At 34.4% G+C, this 24,532-nt stretch overlaps 1 protein-coding gene across 2 annotated transcripts; it reads left to right on the top strand.

The window, feature by feature from the left end:
• The first annotated feature begins 7,865 nt into the window (after window positions 1-7,865).
• On the top strand, window positions 7,866-12,764 carry LOC116133492 (probable RNA-dependent RNA polymerase 1). 2 transcript variants are annotated; one of them, XM_031419194.1, is made up of 6 exons: window positions 7,866-7,897; window positions 8,593-9,119; window positions 9,383-11,259; window positions 11,503-11,653; window positions 11,796-12,128; window positions 12,221-12,381. In XM_031419194.1, the coding sequence occupies exons 2-6, from the start codon at window positions 8,622-8,624 to the stop codon at window positions 12,257-12,259; spliced, it is 2,898 nt and encodes a 965-aa protein (XP_031275054.1). In that variant the 5' UTR covers window positions 7,866-7,897; window positions 8,593-8,621; the 3' UTR covers window positions 12,260-12,381. The 2 variants fall into 2 exon arrangements, with proteins under 2 accessions (XP_031275054.1, XP_031275053.1); XM_031419193.1 differs by having other exon boundaries at window positions 11,796-12,764.
• The last annotated feature ends 11,768 nt before the right edge of the window (window positions 12,765-24,532 follow it).

The raw sequence follows: 24,532 nt of genomic DNA, 5'->3' as shown, positions 1-24,532 counted from the left end.
ATACATTATATATATATATATATATATATATTATAATATATTATATATATATATATATATACACTACAACAAAAATGGCTTTTAGTTACGAATTTTTTTGTTGCTAAAAACCTAGAAATTGTTGCGGTATACATTTCGCGACGAAAAAAAATCGTCCTATGATCGTCGCGGTAGGCATGTCGTGCTTGATTTTATGTGACAATTTGTTAAAATTCGTCGCTAACTCTGGCGACAAACCAAAAATTGTCGCCTATACCATTTTGTCGCTAAATCTAATTACTGGTGAAATATTAAATGTCGGCCAAAGTTAATAGCAGCGTACTCTCTATTGTGTCGCCTACTCTATACCGCAACAAGAGTGTGTTTTTGTGCTAAAGTATACCACGACGAATGTGAATTTTGCTCGCCTACAATATACCGCGACGAAATGTGCATTTTTGTTGCATAAAGTAATAGGACATTATAATTATAGCATCACTTAAAGTAAACAGCGACGAATATGACGTTTTGTCGCCTAACATGTAGTGCGATAAAGTATGGGTTGTTGTCACCGAAAGTTAATAGTGACGTAATCTCTATATGTGTCGTTTAAAGTATAACAGACAATAGTTATATTTTGTCACTTGAAACTATTAGCGATGAAATGTAAAAGTCGTCAACAAAATTTTTTCAACTTTGAATGTATTCATAGCTAAAAGTCTACAACGTCGAAATATAATTGTGGTCGCCCATATATATATATATATATATATATATATATATATATAATTTTATCCTAGAATATTAAAATTTAATTCTAAAACGTAAATATCAATTTGTAAATGTAATTAATCAAATCAAACAAATATATCGAACCAAATATATTATAGAACTATATATGTTTGTTTTTAAATAAAAATTTAAAAATATATAAAGTTGACTAAATTTTTAATGTTCAACAAAAAGTGACAAATAAAAGCTCAAATTGTTGCAGGTGGTGGAGGATCCGGTGGAAATTGGCCCGAAAATATTTGTGAGCCATTAGATCGAGAACCCATATTCATGAGATGAACTGCTGCATCTTCTCCATTGTTTGCCTATATGGTCAAATTCTTCCCTATGCCCGTAGTTCTTGCACCTCCCCGCAAGTGTGTGAGTTCCTCTAAAACTTCTTGATCGGCTCACTTTCTAGTCTTCGAAGATGCAGGTGGTTTTGGACCATAACCTAATCCACGTAATAACTAGGTTTTTTCAAGACCTGTTGAGTGACTCTAATTGAGTAGGTGGCTGAGAACCTTCTTCACGCTCCTGATTGAGAATGTTCTCCATTTGTTCCTACAAAAATAATATTATGTCCATACGCACAAATATATAAAAAAAACAACATAATTTTTAAATTAAAAATTAAAAGGTATTAGGTTATAATATAAAAATATAATAAACTTTTATTAAAAAAAAAAATACACTACATAATACTTACATATCGAACCTTAGCTTCATCATTTATCCAAGTATTTTTTACTGCTAAAATGAGTGTCGTGGAATAAATGCACCTCCCCTTGGAGCTGGCCTTCAGGAAGATCCTATATTAAAAAAATAAACAAATAAAAGACAATTAATATTCAAAAAATGAAAAAATAAATAACAAAAAATATACATTTTAATATTTTCAAACCTCTGAATTTTTTGTTCGGTGAAAAACAAAGGGTTGACCCACCATAATGATTGTATGGCAACTTAGCAATTAGCCTTGTTTGCTTTCGAAAGTTTTGAAAATTGAATCATGATGCATATAAGTGTATCCGGGTTGTAAATTATCTGCTTTAATTTGTGGTTAGGCTAATGCATTTGAAGGTTCTTAACCTTTGGAGCAATAGTCACTTGATATGTTGCTTACACTGTTGAATGAGGTATTACCAGAAGGTACAAGTTGCCAAAAAACCCCTATGGTGTTAAAAGAATGTTACATGACCGGGGACTTGGATGTGAAAAGATTCATGGTACAAATTTGATGTGCATTATTTTGGAAAGAAAATGAGAAGTTGGAAAATTGTCCTGTATGTGATGAAATCATTAAAGTTGAATAATGGCACTAGGAAAAAGATACCACATAAGTACTTAGATACTTTCCATTGAAGCCGAGATTGCAGAGACTTTATGTTGAGGCATACGCAGTTGATATGCAGTGGCATAGTGAGAAGCGAGTTACTGATGGTGTGCTTCGACATCAACTGATGGGGAGGAGTGGAAAGAGTTTGATAGGGCATATCCATCATTTGCTAGGGATGCACGAAATGTTCGAGGGACTTGCTTCAGATGGTTTTAATCCTTTGGTAATATGTCTAATTCGTATAGCATGTGGCCAGTTGTTCTTGTACCCTATAATCTACCACCGTGGAAATGTATGAAAAAGCCATATTGATGATGTCTCTCTTATACCAGGGCCACAATCACCTGGTAGAGAAATTGATGTGTTTTTACGTCCATTAATTGAAGAACTCAAAGAGTTATGGTCGGTTGGTGCGTTAACATTTGACTTTTCAACTGGCAAGAGTTTCAAATGCATGTTGTCTCTTATGGACAATGAACGACTTTCCAGCCTATGGAAATTTATCGGGTTGGAGCACTAAAGGTTATATGGCATGTCCAGTATGTAACAAAGAGACTTTCATTAGCGGGTAAGAAGTAAGATATGTTATACAGATCATCGACGATTCTTACATTCTGGGCATGCATGGAGACGGAGTCGACTACACATAATAAACTAGAAACTCGAGCAGCACCAAGGGAGTTATTAGGGGTTGATATTCTAAATCAATTAAGAAGTGTTGAGATGGTGAAATTGGGAAAGAACCCAAGTAATCAAGATAGAAAGCGAAAACGTACACCAGCAGAGAATTGAATTGGACAAAAAAAGTTTTTCTTCGAATGGAATATTGGTCCTCTTAAAAGTACGACATAATATAGATGTCATGCATGTGGAGAAAAATATTTGTGATAATGTTGTTGGGACAATTTTGTGCATTGATGGAAAATCAAAGGATACTGATAAAGCTCGAATGGATTTGCAAGATATGACATGAGGAAGGAATTGCATTTGGTGAAAATTGGGGATAGATACATAAAAACGTGCAACATACACTTTGATACTACAAGAAAGAAAAGACATTTTGTAACTTCTTAAGACGATTAAATTTCCTGATGGTTATGCAGCTAACATATCAAAAAATGTAAGTGTTTTAAGATGGTAAACTTGGACACTTAAAAGTCACGATTGTCATGTTTTACTTCAACGAATTCTTCCCATTGGCATTAGGAAATTTTTTCGTTTGACATTTATACGCACTGGTGGAGTTATCTTGTTTTTTCAACAAATTTGTGCAGAGTCAATTACAAAGGATGTGTTGCACAAGTTGGAGGAACATATCGTGTTAATACTTTGTAAATGAAAGGATTTTTCCACCGGCCTTTTTTGATATCATGGTTCATGTAGCTATTCATTTACCACGTGAGGCAAGACTTGCAGGACCAGTTGGATTTCGATGGATGTTCCAATTGAAAGGGCTTTAGGAACTTATAAATGTTAGTAAAGAATAAAGCAAGACCCGAAGGCTCTATTGTCGAGGGATACATTGTTAATGAGTCATTGACATTCTGTTCCATGTATCTTCAAGTATGAGACTAAATTCAACCGACCAGAGCGTAATTTTGATGACAATGACAAAGTTGGTGAGCATCTATTTTCAAGATAAAGTAGTCCATAGGTGGGAGGCAAACTAATGCAGTTACCACAAGCAGAAATTGATAAAATGCATTGGTACATTCCAATAATGTGTGGAATTGCGTGGTATTAGAGTAAGTGATATTTTGCTAACATTGTGAATTTTTTGTTTTGTGAAGTTTTATTTTGTCATTATATGATATGTTCAACTTTGTTTAATCTTTTGTTGTATCTTATGAAAAAATGTTTAGTGAGCACAGGCTTGAATTAGCAAAAGAAAGTGAAGGACTATATTTCAGAGGTGGTGGAAATATGAAAAGGCAAAAACAAATGTTTCTGATTGGCTTGAACATCGGGTAAGTAGTCGAACATTTTGGAGTCTTATTATTATTATTTTTTTATGGTTTTCACTTTTATATTGATCATATATTTTAATATATTTTTCTTTTTTTGGTAGATGAAAGTGTTACGTTCTCAAGGAGCAGTGGAGGCTACTGATGATTTGTATTCATTAGCGTGCAAGCCTGATAGATGAGTGTCTAAATATACTGCTTGTATTGTTGACGGAGTACGATTCACTGTGAAAGATCGTGATGTAGACTCACAACCCAAAATAGTGGTGTTTTAGTGTATGAGGAACTTGAAGATGAGATAATGGTGATGGTGATGATGAGAGGAGGAATTTTATGGGATTCTTGATTAGTGTTGAAGTGAATTATATTTAGACAGAAGTGTGATTTTGTTTAAATGACTTGTGTTGACATGACCCTAAAAAGAAATGGGTGCGAAAGGATTTTCATTTACAAGCATCAATGTGAGTCACAAATGGTATGCCAATGATCCTATGTGTTAGCATATCAAGCTAAACAAGTTTTCTACATCGATGATCCTAAGTTAGGGGCCAATTGGAAAGTTATACAGAAGGTGCAACATAGGCATTTGTACGACATTCCCGATAACATTGTGGAAGATCAATCGACAATGCATGATGCATATCAAGCCAATAATTCAGATGAATTTAGTTTTCATGTTGATGCGAAGTTAATGAACAAGAAGAACTTCATAGGGTGGATGTCGAACCAGAGGTTGTTCAATTTGTGGGAGCAAGTAGTCGAGTTAGTGACGATGATACCAATTTCATAAACGATGGATGAGTGATGAAAGTGAGAGATGTAAAGTTGAAGATGATATTGAGAATTAATAATATTTTATTGTCATCCAAATTTAATTTGCATAATTGTGATGTGATTCTCATTGGCATTAATTTGATTTGCTTGCTTTTATTATTAATTTAACGTACAAATTTAATATTTAAATATAAATATTAATAAAATATTTAAATTTATTATAACAATAACCTAATATAATAACAATAATAAATAATAATGATTCAAATATTACAAACAAGTACCAAGCTTAAGCGCCAACAGCTCTGTTTTAAAAACCAGACCGGACCGGCCGATCGGACCAGTTGGACCGGGAACCGGTAGCTTCTCCGGTCCGATTTAGGTCTTAGGGGGTTTTTTGAAATATTTTAAAATATGAGGGTTACTTTGTAATTTTATAGGGGGATTTTGAAGATATATCAAAAGTTTAGAGATTAATTGGTAATTTTATTGGGGCATTTTGGAATAAATAAAAATTTAGGGGCCAATTTGAACTTTTAGAGAAATTTTTGTATATATTGAGATTTAGGGGTTAATATGTTAATTTTTTAAAAATAATATTGCTGACGTCATCGGTCCAAACCGATGGTCCAACGGTGTGACCGATTGAACCGTGACCCAGACAGCAAAACGGTTTGCCCTCCGGTCTGGGTTTTAAAACAATGGCCAACAGTGGAAACCTGAAAAACAATTTACCCCTGGTGCTTTTCGTATTTACAAAATAAATAATAATAATAAAATGTGAATTCTTTTATTAATTACTGATTAGTTTTATGTTTTCAATTATTGTCATAAAATATAAAATTATATTAAAAATTAAATTTTAACAAACTAATGGCAATGATTTTAAGAAAATGACACCAAAATTTTCATGACAATACGTTTTTGGCATTGTTTTTATATTTTTATCACCAAACACGTTTCCGACGCACAATTTATGCGTAGTAGATGGATTTTGCATATTTTTATATTTTCGTCGCCAAAAACCATTCACGCGCAATTTGTTGCATAGCTAGATGGATTTTACATCATTGTTTATTTTGTCGCCCAACACGTTTCCAACAAACAATTTGTTGCGTAGCCAGATGGATTTTACATCATTTTTATATTTTTGTCGCCAAAAACGTTTCCCGATGCACAATTTGTTGCGTAGCCAGATGGATTCTGCTTTGTTTTTATTATTTTTCATCGCCGAAAAGGTATTACGACGGGCCTTTTGTTGCGTAGCTAAACTTCGTTGGCGTCGCTTTATATATGTTCGTCGCCAAAAACCTTTTATGGCGCCATGCATTTGCGTTGCTAAATACTTTGGCTAGTTTGTATTATTTTCGTTCTTAAAAGTATCCACGGCGACATATAGTTACGTTGTGAAAAAACTTGGGTGTCACTTTTTTTATTTTTGTCGGCAAAAACATTGTATGGACGAATTATGTCGTCGCTAAGTCGTCGCCAATTTGCTCCGCCATCTGTGAAGGATTAGAAATTCTGCGAAACTATTGGCACCAATTTCATATTTCGTCGCTAATAGTTACCTTTGGCGACGACTTTTGAAATCGTCGCTAACAAAATTGTAGCTAAAAGCCCTTTTGTTGTAGTGATATATATATAAAGACGATGGATAAAATGGGGTAAAAGAATCGTCTATCAATTAGATTCAATCTATCCTTAAAAAGCAAGTAGAGAATTTCAATTTCCCAAAATAAATAAATAAATATATATATATAAAGACGATAGATAAAATGGGGTAAAAGAATCGTCCATCAATTAGATTCAATCTATCCTTAAAAAACAAGTAGAGAATTTCAATTTCCCAAAATAAAAGTAATATAGGTTATATATTCATTTCTTTGCTAAAGAGAGAAATTAAAGCATCTTATAATTCCCCATCAATTTTATGCTTCAAGTCTCATGCTCTTATTATTACAAAATTAGAGTAACTTAACTATTTAGTGATGTGTATATTGTTTTATTTCTATTTTTTAACAATAGAATCACTTACACATGGATATTTTAGTAATTCCAAATTTTTTTGTTGAAATTAACAGTTTTAAACCGTTAAATGTCATTTCATTGTCTTTTATGATAAAAGTGTTCTATTGCGTAAGTTTATAATAAAAATGTCCCCTAACTTATAATAACCCTGACTACTTTTAATAAATATATTTATTTTTGAGAAACTATCATTTTAGATTTCACATGAGAGATTTATTTATATATTTTAATATAGAGCTTGACTATGTAATTAATAAATTTTTTGAGTTTATAAGATTTTGGAACTTTTAATAAAACTATCTAATAATATCAACTAATTAATAACTAAAATATCTGTGTGAATAATGTTAATATGAGATTGTTAATACAACATTAATAAGTAAAGAAAATAAATAAAATATAATTAAATATAGAGGAAGAGTGGTCTATAAATAAGAGAAAATGGAGTTACATGATGAATTTTATAAAAGTAGATTGGGAGAATGAAAGATTGATAATTATTTATTATGAGTAATGTTTTTTATATGTAATTAAAACAATAATATTCAACAAATTATATATACATAATTTTAAAAACTTAAATTTTCTTCTATAAGATTGGAGCCCAAGGGAGGCATCTCTAGCTCTGCCTTTGATACCATGTGGTTAAAAATGGAGTCTGGATTTAGCTTATATAGGAAAAAATGACGTCAATTTTTGATAATTATAAATACTTTTAACACCAGCAAATGTGATATTAATTATCAGAATTAATAGTACTTAGTACTATAATTAAGTAATGCTTATGCTTGAGATTTAGGTATAGTAGTAGAGAAATTATTTGCAGGAAAAGTATAGAATCCTGGAATGGAACTTGTTGGCGCTATGAAGAGACTTGGTTTGCAAGTATAGAAATTGACTACCAATAGTCTTTCTTTTCCTTCTTCTTTATAAATGTAATCAAATCCTTTATTTCTTCTTCGACATTTTGCTTGTTTCTTCTTACACACGTACTGCCATCTGCTTATTCTATCTCTACAATTATCTCTTTGTACACTTTGTGAGTTTCTTTCTCTTATTTAGTTATTTAATTACAACCATTCGCTTATTTCCTTTGTTGCAATCTCTTGTTTAAGATTGCATGCATTTTAGAGTTGAATTTTATGGAGGATTTTCAACTGAGTGCTCTTTTGTTTGCTCATTGATTTTGTTTTTCTCCTTACACTAAACTTTACATATTCTAAATTTTGATCATTTTTCCATGTTTAGACTGGCTAGGTTTTGATATTGTTTATCATTTCTTTGAGTGCCAAAATTTTTGTTCATCTCTGCAAAGCTTTAGACAAATTGGCTTGTATCTTAGGGAATATTTATGACAATTTTTTGTGATATTAGGGCAATTAATGAAAAATTTCTTTTATGTGATTTGAAGATTTTATCAACCAAGCTTATTTCCCCTTGATTATATATATTCTTATAATCATGAAAAGAAGGATTCTTTTCAGCAATGCATCGTATGGTAATATGGTTTGTTATATATATTCTTTTAGATTATTGAGTCTGTGGATCAATCAACTTCCATTAAAATTGAAATGGGTGGGCATTTTTTAGGTCTGATTGTTCAATATCTGATGCTTATAATTTAAGAAATATTTGTTTAAGTTTATTAATTGAGCTTTGATGTGTTTCAAATTTCTTTACTTTTCATGCACCAAATGAGATTTTGTTAAGTGTTACTAACTTGGTGTTGATTAGGGAACAACAGTTGAAATTGTTTAGACTGAATGGGTAAGTCAATCATATTGTATGGATTTGCTACAGCTGAGCAACCAGAAACCATAAAACAATTTTTGGAGCAAATTTTGGGTGAAGGGACTGTCACTGATGTGGGAGTTCAGCAACAGGAAGGTTTAAGGGGCTATGCAATTGTACACTTCACAACAAGTGAAGCTGCAGATACAATCAAGTCCTTGGCTGACGAACACCTTTGGTATGGGAATTCTTATTTGAAAGCTCAAGATATGGGCGAGGGACCAAAACCAGGTCACATTCAGCATAAGATTAAGGATGTCAAGTTGCACTTTGGTTTTCAATTGTCAGACAAAAAATTTTCATCACTATGGACTCAGGAAAATGTTTCTGTCAACTTTGGATTAGGACTAAGAAAATTTAACTTTTTTCTATCTCATAATTCTGTGGAATATAAGCTTCAGCTCCCATATGAAAGCATTAGGCTAGTTGAGTTGCGTCGTCTACAAGACAAGAGGTTTATCATCATTCAGGTGTGCTGTTTAAACTAATTTGTATTGTATTTTTTTTTATTTCAGCAATATAGAATTGCTTCTTTTGTACTTTGTTGCTACATAGTTTGCATTATTTAAGATTTTGTTTCGATTGCCAGTGGATGATTTGGTACTAAAGGCTATAGTTAAAACTTGTTCTAGTTCTTAAAATTACTAGCAATAATACATTTTAATCTGTGTGCCAACTGAGGACAATTCTTAACATGTTCTTCTTTTTCATATTTCTATGTTGCTATTATTAGTTATTCGGTGTTCCTCGGATATATTCAAAAGACGTGCCTGATCAAACCTTTTTTAGAGATGACACTGATGTTCAGTGGGTTCATGAAGTTGATTTTACTCCATCCTTATGCATTGGCCAATCTAGTGCTTTATGTTTGGAGCTCCCAACCATTGGTTATCTTTCGGATTTTCAGAAAGATTTTGCTTACTACAAAGAAACTGAAGGGAAACTCATTGTGGAGAGAGGTTCAACTTCCTCTTGCCACTCTGATCATGTCCCAATTGTAAGTCCACCCGAAGGATTTAACTTGCCATTTCGTATCATGTTTAAGATTAATATCTTAGTTCAGCATGGTTGTATTCCTAGGCCAGCAATAGATGATAATTTTTTTCGAATGGTTGAACCGCATAGAAGAAATGTCGCATTTGTAGAGCATGCTCTTGAGAAACTGTTTTATTTAACACTTTATTCCAAAGAATGTTGCTTTGAACCTCGACAGTGGCTTAGAGAACAATATCAAAAGTACAACATGGCTGTAAGACCTCCTATGTTGCCTGCCATCAATTTAAGTCACGGATTGGTATATATGCGCAGGGTTCTAGTCACCCCATCTAAAGTATATTTCTTTGGTCCAGAGGCTGTTCTATCCAGTAATGTGTTACGCACATATTCTAATGATGGTGAGAACTTTATTCGTGTTTCGTTTGTTAATGAGGATTTCGAAAAAATACATCCAACGGATTTATCTTCTCGAGCATCTTTGGTGAATACTGAAAGGCCTACTAGAGTTTATCAAAGGATATTGTCAACTCTAAGAAATGGCATTGTTATTGGAGATAAAAAGTTTGAATTTTTGGCCTTTTCTAATAGTCAACTAAAAGATAATTCTGTGTGGATGTTTGCATCTAGACCAGGGCTTACTGCAAGTGAAATCAGGGAGAGGTTGGGCGATTTTAGCGCAATAAGGATCGTGGCAAAATATTCTACTAGACTCGGTCAATCATTCAGCTCCTCCAGGGAAGGTGTGAATGTTGATAAGAGTGAAATTGAGGAAATTCCTGATATAGAAGTTGAAAAGGGGGAAGTCAAATATGTTTTCTCTAATGGCATTGGGAAAATATCGGCTACATTGGCTCATATGGTGGCTGGAAAGTGTGGCTTCAGAACTGTTCCATCCGCCTTTCAGATTCGATATGCTGGGTACAAAGGTGTTGTAGCGGTTGATCCAACTTCATCAATAAAGTTATCAATGAGACCAAGTATGTCCAAATACAAATCAGATAATGTTGGTCTTGATATTTTGGAATGGAGCAAGTATCAGCCGTGTTATCTTAATCGCCAATTGGTGATACTCTTGTCCACTCTCGGTGTCAGGGATTATGTGTTTGAGAAGAAACAAAAATATGTGATTTCTCAACTGGATACAATTTTAACAGATCCACTAAAGGCACAGGAAGCACTTAACTCGATGTCATCAGGAGAGATCACACATATACTGAAAGATATGCTCGACTATTATTCTAAGCCACATGAAGAACCATTTCTTTTAATGGTGTTACAAATATTTCGCTTGTCAATATTGAAAGACTTGAAAACGAAAACAAGAATCTTTATCCCAAGGGGACGAGCAATGATGGGGTGTCTAGATGAGACTGGAATCTTGAAATATGGTCAAGTGTTTGTGCAATGTTCAGGTCGCCAAACTAAGTTATCGACCAATTCCTCTGATTTGTTAAGTGGCAGAGTATCAAATCCACGCAAGATTGTAAAGGGAAAGGTAACCGTTGCAAAAAATCCATGTCTACATCCTGGAGATGTTCGTGTTCTAAATGCTATTAATGTTCCGGCCTTGCACCACATGGTGGATTGCATAGTATTTCCAGCTAAAGGAAAGAGGTAAGCTTGTCATATACACCACATAGCATACACACACATGCACAAAACATAGATTGTCTTATTACATATTATATATTTCTTGCTTGCATGCAATTTTAATATCGAACTTAGAAAATTTCTAAATTGGTCACCTCCCTCTTGAAGATCACATTACATTCTTCTTGTGCACTAATATTTTGTTTACTTAAGCATAATTTCTTTATAAAGCATATTTACAGTGACATTATTTACATTGTTAAATAGACCTCATCCTGATGAATGTTCGGGGAGTGATTTGGATGGAGATATCTACTTTGTTTGTTGGGATCGTGATCTCATTCCTCCTCGCCAGTATCCACCTATGGATTATATTTCACCACCACCTAAGATTCTTGACAATGAAGTTACAATTGAGGTATCACTCAATCTAGGATGCCAAGAATTGTTCAAACACATACATGAATTATGGCTTATTGCATTAGTTAATTTTCTTTTGAATTCTAATTAGCGCATATTTTTTTTTTCTATGCCTTAACATAGACACTATTGTGGTACAGAATGTGGAGGAGTATTTTGTAGATCACATGGCCAATGAAAACTTGGGAATAATCTGTAATGCCCATGTTGCATTTGCAGATATTAGTCCTTACAAGGCAATGTGTTGGCAATGTATTCAGCTTGCAAAGCTAGCCTCCATTGCTGTTGACTTCTCAAAAACCGGAGTACCTGCTAAAATCCCTCAACAGTTACAAGTTAAAAGTTTTCCGGATTACATGGAAAAGCATAAAAGAGAATCCTATGAATCGCGAAGTGTGATTGGGAAACTTTATCGTGAGGTAAAAGATCTTTTGCCAAAGATGGGTACTATCAGATCCTTCACCGCATATGAGGTAAGGCAATTTTATGATCTTGACATGGAAGTGGAGGGCTTCAAGGACTACATTAATGATGCTTTTTATTACAAATGTGAGTATGATTGTAGATTGGGGAATTTGATGGACTATTTTGGGATATCAACTGAGGGTGAAATACTCAGCGGTCGAATAATGAAAATGGCAAAATCTTTCAATAAAAAAAGGGATTTGGAAGGAATCAAATTGGCTATGAAGTCATTGATAAGAGAAGCTAGGGACTGGTTCAAAAGGAAGGAAAATGAATCTGATGGTCCTATGAAAGTATACATGAAAGCATCAGCTTGGTATTATGTTACATATCATCCCAGTTTTTGGGGTCGATACAACGAAGGACTTAATCGCGAGCATTTCCTCAGTTTTCCATGGTGTGTTCATGATAAACTTCTTGAGATCAAGAAAGACAGGCAGAGAATCTTAAGGGCTTTGCATCATTCTTCATTACAGGCCTAGTTCTTCTTATGAAGTTCTTGTTTGTCTCTTGATATCATTTAAAGAGAGATGCCTTGACAAGAGTACTTCATTATGTGAATATATATGTTTATTTGTACAATTACTCAGTTTGAGTGTCAACTTTTTATTGTGTTGATTGTTGTGTGTTTGTCAATATTGTAAGTGTCTCAAATCTTGTTGTATCTTACTATTTGTTATTCAATAAATCTGTGGTTTGCTAGGTTGCCTTAAGATTCTTCTGCAAATTTAAATACATGACCACCTTCAAAGAAGAACATTTTGCACTTGTTACCACCCAATTATGAATCACATGTATGTTATTTGCGCTATTTTTATTGACTTGTTATATGTGCAACGGATACACAAAAAACTCTCTCTTGATTCAAGGATTTTGTATGATCTGCAAATGTATGTATGCATGTAACATTCAGAACTGCCTCAATTTTTGCACAAGAGTGTGCTTGCACTTGAACACTTATTAGCAAGTATCAACTTTTAATTAGCAAAAATTGCTTTATTTCTAATGGATAATATTATTCATTAAACAATTTGGAAAATTATTTTTGAAAAACTATTTCAAGAAAGAGTTTTGTCACATATTTTAAAAATATCTTCCAATAATTAGGACAACAACAATACATAATTACAGAAGAAACATTATATTCCATATGCATTTAGCAATTAATATTTTAAAGAGTTTTCTTAATGTGGGTTGAAATAATAAACTCTTACTAAGATATTATTTATTACTATTTTAAACGTACTTAATATTTGCAATGTATTTCTTCATAAAACCATAGTTTAAAAAGCATTCTATAATCTTTTGGTTTGATAATTAATTACAAAATTGTCATGGCTATAAATACAGAAAAAGAAGAAGAAAGATAACGTCAAAATAAAATATGATTGTGGGGTCCTACTCCTTCGAGCAACTTAAGGAAGAAGGGAATAATACTCCAAAATGGGTAGCAAAAGACGCCACCTTTCTTTATAATGTACGGACAACATTTTTGATCTTTTTATTTTAATTATTTGTTTATTTTTATTCTTCCCTTCTTAAATATTGATGATTCAAAACGTGTGTAGCCATATTGGAGTAAATAGTAAAACTTTAATCTCCATGTGTTTAGCCTCCAAAAAAATATTATCCACTTAACAATAACGACAGATTTTGGATATTGAATTGATTAAATTTGGATAAATGAGTAAAAATGTTATTTTCTTACAAATTTAAACATAATAACCTAAAATTTCATGAAATATAGAGATAAGATCATATTTTAAAAATGGACTCATGCTCACTACAAACAAGACAAAATACCTTAGGGCTAGACCGTATTTCTATGATTAAAACTTCCTAAAATGATAGCTCACAAATAATATATTTATTAATCAGAAAATGTTACGTTTACAATTTTCTTATAAATTTTCTTCCACAACTTCGATATAATAGCTCCCAATTTGTTAATTTGTAATGGGTTCCACCTTATAAATTACGACTGATTAATAGCGAGTTATTACGTTGGAATTGTGAAAAATAGTTTATAAGAAGAAGTTATAGGTATAACATTAGTCTTATTAATTAATTAATGAGAGGTTTCGTATTCCAAAACCATCCTCCAATTCCGGGTTATGCTTACATTACGTAGTTACTTCATCTTACATTCCACAACACTTTTATGCTTTACTTTTACTCTTTTCTTAAGCAAGAGTTTTACTTCTCTGTTAATCTTACCACACTCTTCAGTTCAACCTACCCAATCATTTTTTCTCCACCTCATCAACTTTGATTGATTTAGTCAAATAATATAAAAAAGGTTTTATAATTTAAGAAAAAACTTAATAAAATATAAAATGAGAATATTTTTTATTTTTTTTAACTTTGAATAAAATCGAGAAGGATTTATATCTAAAATTGCATTTAAACCATACAAAAATCTTCTAGTAAAAATCAGGACGTAATGTCAACGTTGGCAAACACACATCAGCAGTATTATAATGGGTCAACAAAGCTACGGACAACGGCACTTTTGCATCGAAAATGTGTATCGGTTTATATGTCCCCTGACTCACACCAGCAATCTAGACGCATTATTAAATATTTTTTTAGTGAACGACTGTCCATCAAATATGGACGGCCGTTCACTTACATGGACTCTCATCCATATTATATGGACGGGGTCCATTTACTACGGACAGGCGTCCCCATTTAAAGGACACCCGTCCATAAGTAAAATGGAATAATTTTTTTTTATAAAAATTAGGGTCGACCGTTTATAGATTATGGATGGCTGTCCCAAAATATTGGACGGGCGTTCATATTTTAATGGATGCCCGTCCATTAACAATTTTTTTAAAAAAATTAAAAAACATTTAGGGACGGCCGTTCATCCGTTATGGACGATCATTCATTCATTTTGGATGGACGCCCGCAAATAAGGGATGTCCGTCCTTAACCAAAATATAAAAATTAAAAAAAAAAAAATTTGGGGACGCCCATCCACAAATTGTGAACGGCAGTCCCTTACTTTATTTTGGTTTTACAAAACTAAAGAAAAAATTTGGACGGTCATCCATAAATTATGGACGGCTGTCCACAATTTATGGATGGCCGTCCAAATTTTTTCTTTAGTTTTGTAAAACCAAAATAAAGTAAGGGACGCCAAAATTTTTTTTAACAAGTTTTCATATTTTGGTTAAGGACGGGCGTCCCTTATTTACGAGCACCGTCTAAAATGAATGGACAGATGTCCATAATGGATGAACGGCCATCCCTAAATGTTTTTTAATTTTTTTAAAAGAATTGTTAATGGACGGGCATCCATTAAAATATGAACGTCCGTCCAATATTTAGGGACATCCGTCCATAACCTATGACCGGCTATCCCTAATTTTTATAAAAAAAATTTATTCAATTTTACTTATGAATGAGCGTCCTTTAAATTGGGACGTCCGTCCGTAGTAAATGGACTCCGTCCATATAATATGAACGGGAGTTCATGTAAGTGAACGGTCGTCTATATTTGATGGATAACCGTTTACTAGAAAAATATTTAATAAAGCGTCTGGATTACTGGTGTGAGTTATGGGACATGTAGGTCGATACACATTTTCGGTGCAAAAATGTTGGTGTCAGGAGCTTTGTTGATAATGGATGACCCCGCGACGCAGAGAATCTTTGTGGAATTAAAGAGAGAGACATGCAGTGCTGCACAGTAGCGGCAAAAATTCACATAAAAGAACATTGACCTGCCATTGACGAAGAGTCGAAGACGATCAACTCTCTTCACTCTTTACTTACAGCACTCTTCAGCTTTCTCGGCTTGTGGGTTTTTTCTCTGGTGAGTGTTCTTCTTCTTCTTCTTGTTTTTGTTTTCACTCAAAGTTCATTTCTTTTTGTTATTTAAAGAAACAAGTTGGCTGAGACGAAGACGATCAGCTTACTCTTCACTCTTTACTTGCAGCACTCTAAGTCTTCTTGGCTTCTGGGTTTATTCTCTGGTGACTCTTCTTTTCTTGTTTTTGTTTTCACTCAAAGTCATTTCTTTTTGTTACTTAGAGAAACAAGTTAGCTTTGTTTACTTGCAATTTATGGCATGAACACCATACTTACAGTCAGTGATTAGAAACCCGACCCATGCAAATCTGAAAAGGAAAAAAATAAATAAATAAAAGGAACGAAATTTTGTGGCAAACTTGTAGCATGAAAGTTATATGATCATTCCTTTTAGCATTACAGGTCTCATGTAGAGGGATTGTCGGATTATCCACCAAAAAAAAAAAAACCAACAATAACAACTTGAAAAAATAGGCTTATGTAATAAAGGTTTAGTGATGTTTTTGTTATGTTACTGGATAACGTAACCTCTGGTATTATATTAGCATCTTGGTTTAATGGTACAAGCCTCGATAATGTTACTGGGATGGTAACACAGAAAAATTCTTTTGCTATCTGCATGATTCATGAATGATAGGGAGTTTTATTATGGACTGGCTCAATGATGTTACTCGACTATCTATAAAAGAAAAATGATAATAATTACAAGTTATGTATTGTATATTAATAGAATGCCATATTTTAGAATTAATATTTTGGTGTTAATTTGATGTTCAATGTTACTATTTTATTTTTTTTCTAGTTTCTGTTCTTTTCTTTTCTTTTATTTGTTTCAGGAGTGTTTGTTTTGTTACATAAGATAACCAAATTTACTGAACCCACGATGGATGTAACATTTTTGCTTGGATTAGTGAGGAATGTAGATTTTTAATTTCATGGTATATAATTTTATCTGTGCCCACTTTTATGGTAAATTTCTTGTTTTGATTTAATTGCAAGCTTATCTTTTCGAAATCACTACTGATGAGAAATGCAGACACATCAGCATCAATTTGGTTTTCCTTTTGAGAAGAACATGAATTCAATATTTGATTTTTAAGTAATGGCTCATTTTTTCTCTTATTGGTTTTCTTTTGCTAAATATTCTGATGGCATAAAATTATGAACTTCTGTCCTTTTGTAAAACCTAAACATTAACAATTTGTTGCATGCAAAGAAGTCTTTATTTCTCCACTTATGCCCAAAGTTAGTCCCAATTAAACGTGACCTGAACCTCATGATTCTGGGGTGATAAATTTTGTTTATCATCCCAGATTAACCCTCTAAAACAGGCTATTATGATTTGCAAGCAGTTCCTTACTAGGTTCATTATGTGTGTCTCAATTAAAAATAGATAATCTTTTTAAATTAAAGATAAAATTCTTAATCTTCTATTTTAACCAGTAAACATTCTTGACTTATTTAAGTTGTATTTCCAGGACACGGCTAAGGAAATTCTAAAGAATGCACCAGGAGTAGTTGTTATTGATGAACGGGCATCCAATCACTTTCCTACGCCATTGGAGGTATCAAACAAAGATGATGTCGCAGCTGGCAGGATTCGTCGTGATGTTTCTCAAGATGGGAGTCTCTGTAAAACCCCATTCTTGATTTTAGTTAGATCATGAATTGTATTTAGTTAATTAATATTTTTTTTTTAATTTATTTGAGTTTTTGGTATTGTGGTAAGATAGGAGTATCTCTGTCAGTTTTTAAAGTTGCGTTAAGGGGTAAAAGCGAAGAAATAAATCCTGATGGCTTTGGAGACAGATGGGAAAAATTTGGACATTTTTGCTAGGGAAAGCTTAGGTGGCACGGTTAGATTGAAATTTAGGGAATATTTGGGGGCAGAAATAATTTCAGAAAAATGTTTTGTTTAAAAGAGAAGAAAACCGGGCAGTTCGCCCAAAGGAAGAAGAAGAAAAGGAGAAATAGAGTGGGAGAGGAAGAGATTTTGGGTCTGTGAACAGTGCATCATCAAATCATGATCTGGAGCTCGTTTGCCGTCCGATCGTTCTGATTTTTGGATATGTTGTTCATGAAACACAACTCTACATTCTGAACGGTGGCGATCGTAATCAAATCACTGTAATGGGCAGCCAACTATAAGATTAGAAGGGTACGAAAGAGAAGAGTGTTTGACAGTCCATTTGAGTTGCGGCTGAGCTAGAATTGTGAGTGGATCAAATGAAAGTTTTCCTTAAAAATTCAGATTTATGTTTGCTTGTTAAATATAGTTGGCCATTTTTGCTTTTTGATGAGTGTTGAGCTAAGTTTGAAGCTTGCTGAACTTGCTTTCCTCTCCATGCTTTTGGATGAATGTTTGGTTGTTTAATTTGAGGTTTAAAATGGAGTGTATTTTGCTTGCTAGCTGCACCTATTTGCATTCGGTTGATTGACTAAAATGTGATGTTGGTTGGGTACTTCAACTGCATGTAATTCGGCTGGGCAATATTTTAAGAGGTGCTTGGATTGTACTTTGTTTTAAAAAAAGTTGGCTAGGTAAATCCACTTGCATGCTCTCGGCTGGAATGCCTTTGAGATAATTGATTGAATGGTGTCTTTAATATGCTGGAAATTAAAGTAATTTGGCTGTTAAAATGTTAAATGGTTATATGTATATTAAGATGAGATATTACTATAATTTTTTTAACCTTTTTGTTTATTGGTATGTATGTATATATTCATGCTATATGAATAAAATGCTACTGTTGGGAGTTGAGAATTGGTTGAATTGTATATGGGTTGAGACGTGTGATGTGGTAAATAATCTTCTCGGTAAAAAGGGCAAATGGGGTGCTTTTCGTCAGTTTTGAAGGCATGCTTTAAAAACTTGCATTTTACCCCTATTTTCCATGAAATCTCATATGTTGGCATGATTTATCCTTATATGAAATGTGGCATATAATTTATGGAAAATGATGGTTTGTGATAGAAAAATGAGATAGTTGTGGTGCTACAACCACCCTACGAAGTACCCATCCCCCAGAGATACAGATTTTTGGCTCTACCCGAGCGATGCAAGATTCCGTCGGGTATGACAGTTTCAGATTTTGGCTCTGCGCATGCGTATGACAGATTTTATTGGCTCTGCCTAGGCGTTGAGTGGTTCGCCAGGTATGACAGTTTTTTAGGCTCTGCCCACGTGATGATAGACCTTGTCGGGTATGACAGGTACGTCACTTGCTCTGCCTGCGTTTGGGACGCCCTCCAGGTATGACAGATTTTCCCCAGGGTACTAGTTGTGGTGAGAGTTTTTAATACTAAATGTTGAGGTTTTATACAGAATCTGATACAGTTAAAGGAAGTAAGTCAGAGTACAGTTTACTGAGTGTAGGATGATTAGAAATAAATTATATATTGTATGCGAGAATGGGGTGGTTGTTCTATTGCATATTCATAAAATTATATTGTTGCCATAATTTACTTGAAAATTGTTGTATGTTAGCATTATTTTTTTTTTTTAAAGAACTTTTATAAACCTCCCCCTTTTCCCACTCACTGAGTATTTCAGCTCAGCCCTTTTTTTTTAAATGTTTTTCCCCACACCAGGACCTTTCGGAGATCATGCCGAGCAGTGAGCCTCCGCTCAGGGTTGTGCCACACGTTGACATCTTTTGTGTGGGTTTTATATTTATGTCGCATTGTAAATTTGGACTTTCGTTTCAAGAATTTATGTTTTCCATCATGTATTTCCTTTTGTTTAATATTTTGGAATGTGTAGTATAAGTGGAAAACCTGATACCTCAAGTTTCCCTAACTCTTTTCTTTTGTAAAACGAAAGATGATTCATGTTTTTTTTTTTTTTTTTTTTTTTTTTTTTTTTTTTTTTTTTGAGTTTTGGAAATGGAAATACTATGATGTTATTTAGGAAAAGTTGGTCATTTAACAGGTTTTACAGTTTTTCTACATGGCACGTCTCGGGTATCCGAGTATTGTGGGAGCGTCCGGATCCTACAGGACAAGGGAATTCGGGACGGGTCGTGTCGTGTCAATCTCGGGTAATAGTCTAGGGCCATAGCTTTCTTTATCGAAGTTACATTCAACTTTTAGTAGCAAACCATCATACTGATGGAGAAATTTGAAACAGGTTGGATATCTTTGTCTGCGGTGATCAAATTCGCAAAGGAGCTGCACTTAATGCTGTTCAGATTGCCGAGTTGTTACTATAGTCAACCTTCTAGTTCTGAAGTTTCATCTAGTAGATTGCTTCGAATGGTGAGATGAAATCATTATGAGCTATTTATTATATCTAGTCGATAGATGCGGATGTTTTTGATGCAGTGAAATTGTAAGAAAATTTACCAGTTTTGCAGTATAAACATACAAGCCTTAGCAAGCCGCGCGATTTTTTTGCGTAATATTGTGCTTATTATCTGTATTAAATGCTTCCATTTGGTGGAAACATTGTTAAAATAATCTTGTTAACTTGCGAGAGCTCTAGCTAGTTGGAGGCGAAGTGATGATTATTGCTTGTGTCAACGGCTTCCTGTTAAGACTATGAGCAGTTATGCAAGAACTGACATCATCTTGCTTATTAGGAATTAATTGCATTTACCCCCTCTGGGGTTTAGGTCCACTAGTGCAAGTTGTGCAGTATTGGGATATACTCCCGTAATTTTAACAGCTGATAAGGATAAATGTAGAGTTGGTCAAAGACCAGTCCCAAGCAAGCCTAGGCCTAGTGTAACAAATCCCACATTGAAAGCGTATTGGGGAGGTCTTGGCCTTATAAATGGGGGGAGTCCCTCCACCTAATAGGTTAGCCTTTTGGGTGTGAAACTCCCAGCCCGTGACAAGTGGTATCAGAGCAGACCCAATCCGTCTTTCGATGTCCCGTCAAGCGCCCACGCAGGAGCGTCCACGTGTGATTATGGGTCCACACGAGAGTGAGGTGGATGGGTAGGCAGGGGGCCCCACCTGTGACAAGGGCGTCACAGGATTGGGTGGGGGAGAATGTACAAATCCCACATTGAAAGCGTATTGGGGAGGTCTTGGGCTTATAAATGGGGGAGTCCCTCCACCTAATAGGTTAGCCTTTTGGGTGTAAACTCCCAGCCCGTGACACTAGGCCCGTTTGGGACTGGTCCCAACTGGGACTAATCGCCATGGGCCTAGGACCCAGACCAGTACCTAGGACCCGAACTGGTCCCTAAGACTGGTCCTATGGGCTTGGAAAATTCTTTTTCCCATCCTATTATATATATATATATCTATATATATATATATATATATATATATTTTAGGGGTGAAACGAAATTTTGTAGGGGGTGTATATATATTTTAGGGGTGAAACGAAATTTTGTAGGGGGTTTTTAGTATTTTGTAAGAGTAAAATTTATAAATTTTTTAGGGCCTTGAAAACTTATTTTTTTAATAAATTTTGTAAATTTCCTTTTAACTCATATAATTTATGTTTAGTTCAAAATTTATAGGGGGTTTTAGTAATTGTACAAGGTACTAAAACGAAACTATGTAAAAAAAATTTGGGCCTAGGCTCGGGACTTGGAGGAGGGCCCAATGGAGGGACCGAACCCTCCTCCTTAGGCCTGGTCCCGTTTTGGGACTAGGCCTCCTAGAACCGGGTTTTTGGGTTGGGTTTTTGGACCCAGTCCCAAATGCCAACTCTAGATAAATGTACATTATAGGGGCAGAATCTAGGCTTTTAAAACTGGGCAATATCAAAATGAGGGGAGTTTTGGTTCTAAAATAGAAAAATCTCTGTAACTGATTATGTAAACGTTTGTCAAATTCATGTGGGGGTAAATTAAGTATTTTAAAACACTTTCTAGACATTTTATTAAAACCTTAGGTGGAGAAAATGTTTATCTTTACTCGACTTGGCAAAACGGGCGAGCCAGGTAGGTATGAGTACACAGAAAATCTCAAGCTCAGTCGAGCCGAGCTCGATTAGGTAGATACTCGGCTCGGCTTAGCTCGATTACATTGCTAGTTTGTCAAAGTCATGTGGGGTAAATTAAGTATTTTAAAACACTTTCTAGACATTTTATTAAAACCTTAGGTGGAGAAAATGTTTATCTTTACTCGACTTGGCAAAACGGGCGAGCCAGGTAGGTATGAGTACACAGAAAATCTCAAGCTCAGTCGAGCCGAGCTCGATTAGGTAGATACTCGGCTCGGCTTAGCTCGATTACATTGCTAGTTTGTCAAAGTCATGTGGGGTAAATTAAGTGTTTGAAAACTTGATTTAGACATAGACACATAGTTGATTAAAACCTCAGCATGGATAAAGTTTTAAGCTCCCTTTTTTTCACTATTTTCCCACTATCTTATTCCATTATTTTATCCTAAAAACCAAAAAATGCAGTTGTTTTAGTATTCTCAAAATCCAATCTTATTCTATTCAACTCAAAATATTTAGATAATTTTTAACCCTCTAGGTTTGTTAATTTAACCAAATACCTTCAACAATAAAAGTTTATAAATTAACAAAAACACCCGTACCTACCGAGATTTGCCAGATTTCGATCACCATTGTCGGAAAGTGGCTGGAATCTGTCGTAATGGCTTACTACAAGCTGGATCTGGTCGAAAGTGCGTCGATTTGACCTTTTCTGGCTTTGGAAAATGTCAAATCTATGACCAAAGATTTGGCCACATCTGGCTATTGACGACGTCCATATCTTAGCTATTATTTGGTTATCAACGACAGCCAGATCTGTGGTCGTAGATCTGGCCTTTTTTGGCCAAATCGACACACTACCGCCCAAATCCAGTCGATAGTGAGCCATTACGGCAGATTTCGGCCACCTTTTGGCGGTGGTGGTCGAAATCTGGCAAATTGGGGGAGGGTGTTTTTGTCAATTTATAAACTTTTAGTATTGGGGGTGTTTAGTTAAATTAACAAACCGAGGGGGTTAAAAATAATCTGGGGTGCGTTTGGCACATTATTTCTACCCATATTCCCAATCCTATTCCCAAAATATTGTTTGGCAGATTATTTGAGAAATATTAGTCTATTTTTTAATTACTTTTAGACCCCTCAAGTTTATTAATTTCATTAAATACCCCCAGAAAAAAGTTTAACAATTAACAAAAACACCCTCATCCAGCCATATTTGCCTGATTTCGGTAACCACAGTTGGTGGTAGTCGAAATCTGTCACAATGACCTACACCACCATCGAAAATGGTCGGTAATTCACCGATCTGGCCATCAGCGACAACCAAAGAAATGGCCGTCATTGACGGTCAAAGAAATGGTCGTCATTGACGGTCAACGATGGTTATATCTTTGGTTGTCGCTGATGGCCAAAGATGGACTTTTGCGGTCGTCGACGGCTAGATTTGGCATTTTCTAGCTAGATCCGTGGTGGATCTGGCTGGAAAATGCTATATCGACGCCCTACCCGCCATATCAGACCGATCTGTGTTGTAACGCAATTTTTCGGCTAGATTCCGGCGGTGGTGGCCGAAATCTGGCACTGCAGGTGGTGGGGTTTTTTTTTGTCATTTGGAATTTTATATATTAGGGTGTTTAGTTAAATTAGAAAACCTAGGGGGTTTTTTTATAAATTTTTAAATTTTACCTCATAATATTCCCCTATTCAACTACCCAATATTATTCTCAAAATCTTATCTAAAATAATAAAAAAAATGGACCTCTAAATATTTTTAGAAAATGCTATTAAAAAATGTACAAAAAACGTTTCAGAATACTATTCAACTCAACTTTTTCCAAAAGACTATTCTAAAAACTTAACTATTGGGGCAAATGTTAAAATAATTGATTTTATAATGTTTTAAATTTTAATTGGAAGAAAAAGAGTACGGTTGTGTTTGGTACACTTCTCATACTCTATTCTATTCTAGTATCTCATCCAATCCAGTGAAAAACATGTTTGTTTTAGTATTGATAATTCAATTCAAAATCCAATCATATTTTATTCAACTCAAACTATTTAACAATTACCTTTCACAATAAAAGTTTATAAATTAACAAAGACACCCCCACCCACCCAACCCACTATCATCTGCCAGCAGCCACCGCTGCCGCCATTATTGGTCGCTGGCATTGGAATAACACACAACTAGTTGGATTTGGTCGGTCGTGCATTAATCTTGCATTTTCTAGCCAGATCTATGGCCAAATCTATCTGGACATTGACGATGGCCAGAAATCCGATTGTAGATTTGGTCTTTTCTGGCCAGATTCACGGTGGATCTGGCCGAAAAAAGCAAGATTGGTGCACGACCGGTCAGATGCAACTGGTCGTGCATCATTTCGGTGATTGACGGCCACTGTCTGAAGATGATGGCTGACTTTCGGAAGTCGACTGGGTGAGTGAGGGTGTTTTTGTTAATTTATAAACTTTTATTGTAGGGGGTGTTTAGCTAAATTAACAAATGTAGGGAGGTTAAAAAGTAATCTAAATATTTTTGGAATATGTTTTCTAATAATATACCAAGTACATTCTCAGAATCCTATCCTAAAATATTTTAGAATAAGATTTTACAAATCCTATTAAAAAAAGTGAACCAACGAAGCTGTAGATTCTTTTATAAAGTTGCATTCCAAGGAAGGAAGGCTTTAC

This window comes from Pistacia vera, unplaced genomic scaffold (assembly GCF_008641045.1).
Source record: "Pistacia vera cultivar Batoury unplaced genomic scaffold, PisVer_v2 Contig270, whole genome shotgun sequence".
Classification (NCBI taxonomy): Eukaryota; Viridiplantae; Streptophyta; class Magnoliopsida; order Sapindales; family Anacardiaceae; genus Pistacia; species Pistacia vera.
This window is presented reverse-complemented; position numbering and strand designations above follow the sequence as displayed.

What these genes read in the sequence shown, in the direction of transcription:
- LOC116133492 (XM_031419193.1), top strand. Translation starts at nt 8,622, where the DNA reads ATGGGTAAGTCAATCATATTGTATGGATTTGCTACAGCTGAGCAACCA. An exon ending in AGAGGTTTATCATCATTCAG is followed by an intron (nt 9,120 to 9,382) that starts GTGTGCTGTTTA and finishes TGCTATTATTAG; the next exon opens with TTATTCGGTGTTCCTCGGAT. An exon ending in ACAATGAAGTTACAATTGAG is followed by an intron (nt 11,654 to 11,795) that starts GTATCACTCAAT and finishes ATTGTGGTACAG; the next exon opens with AATGTGGAGGAGTATTTTGT.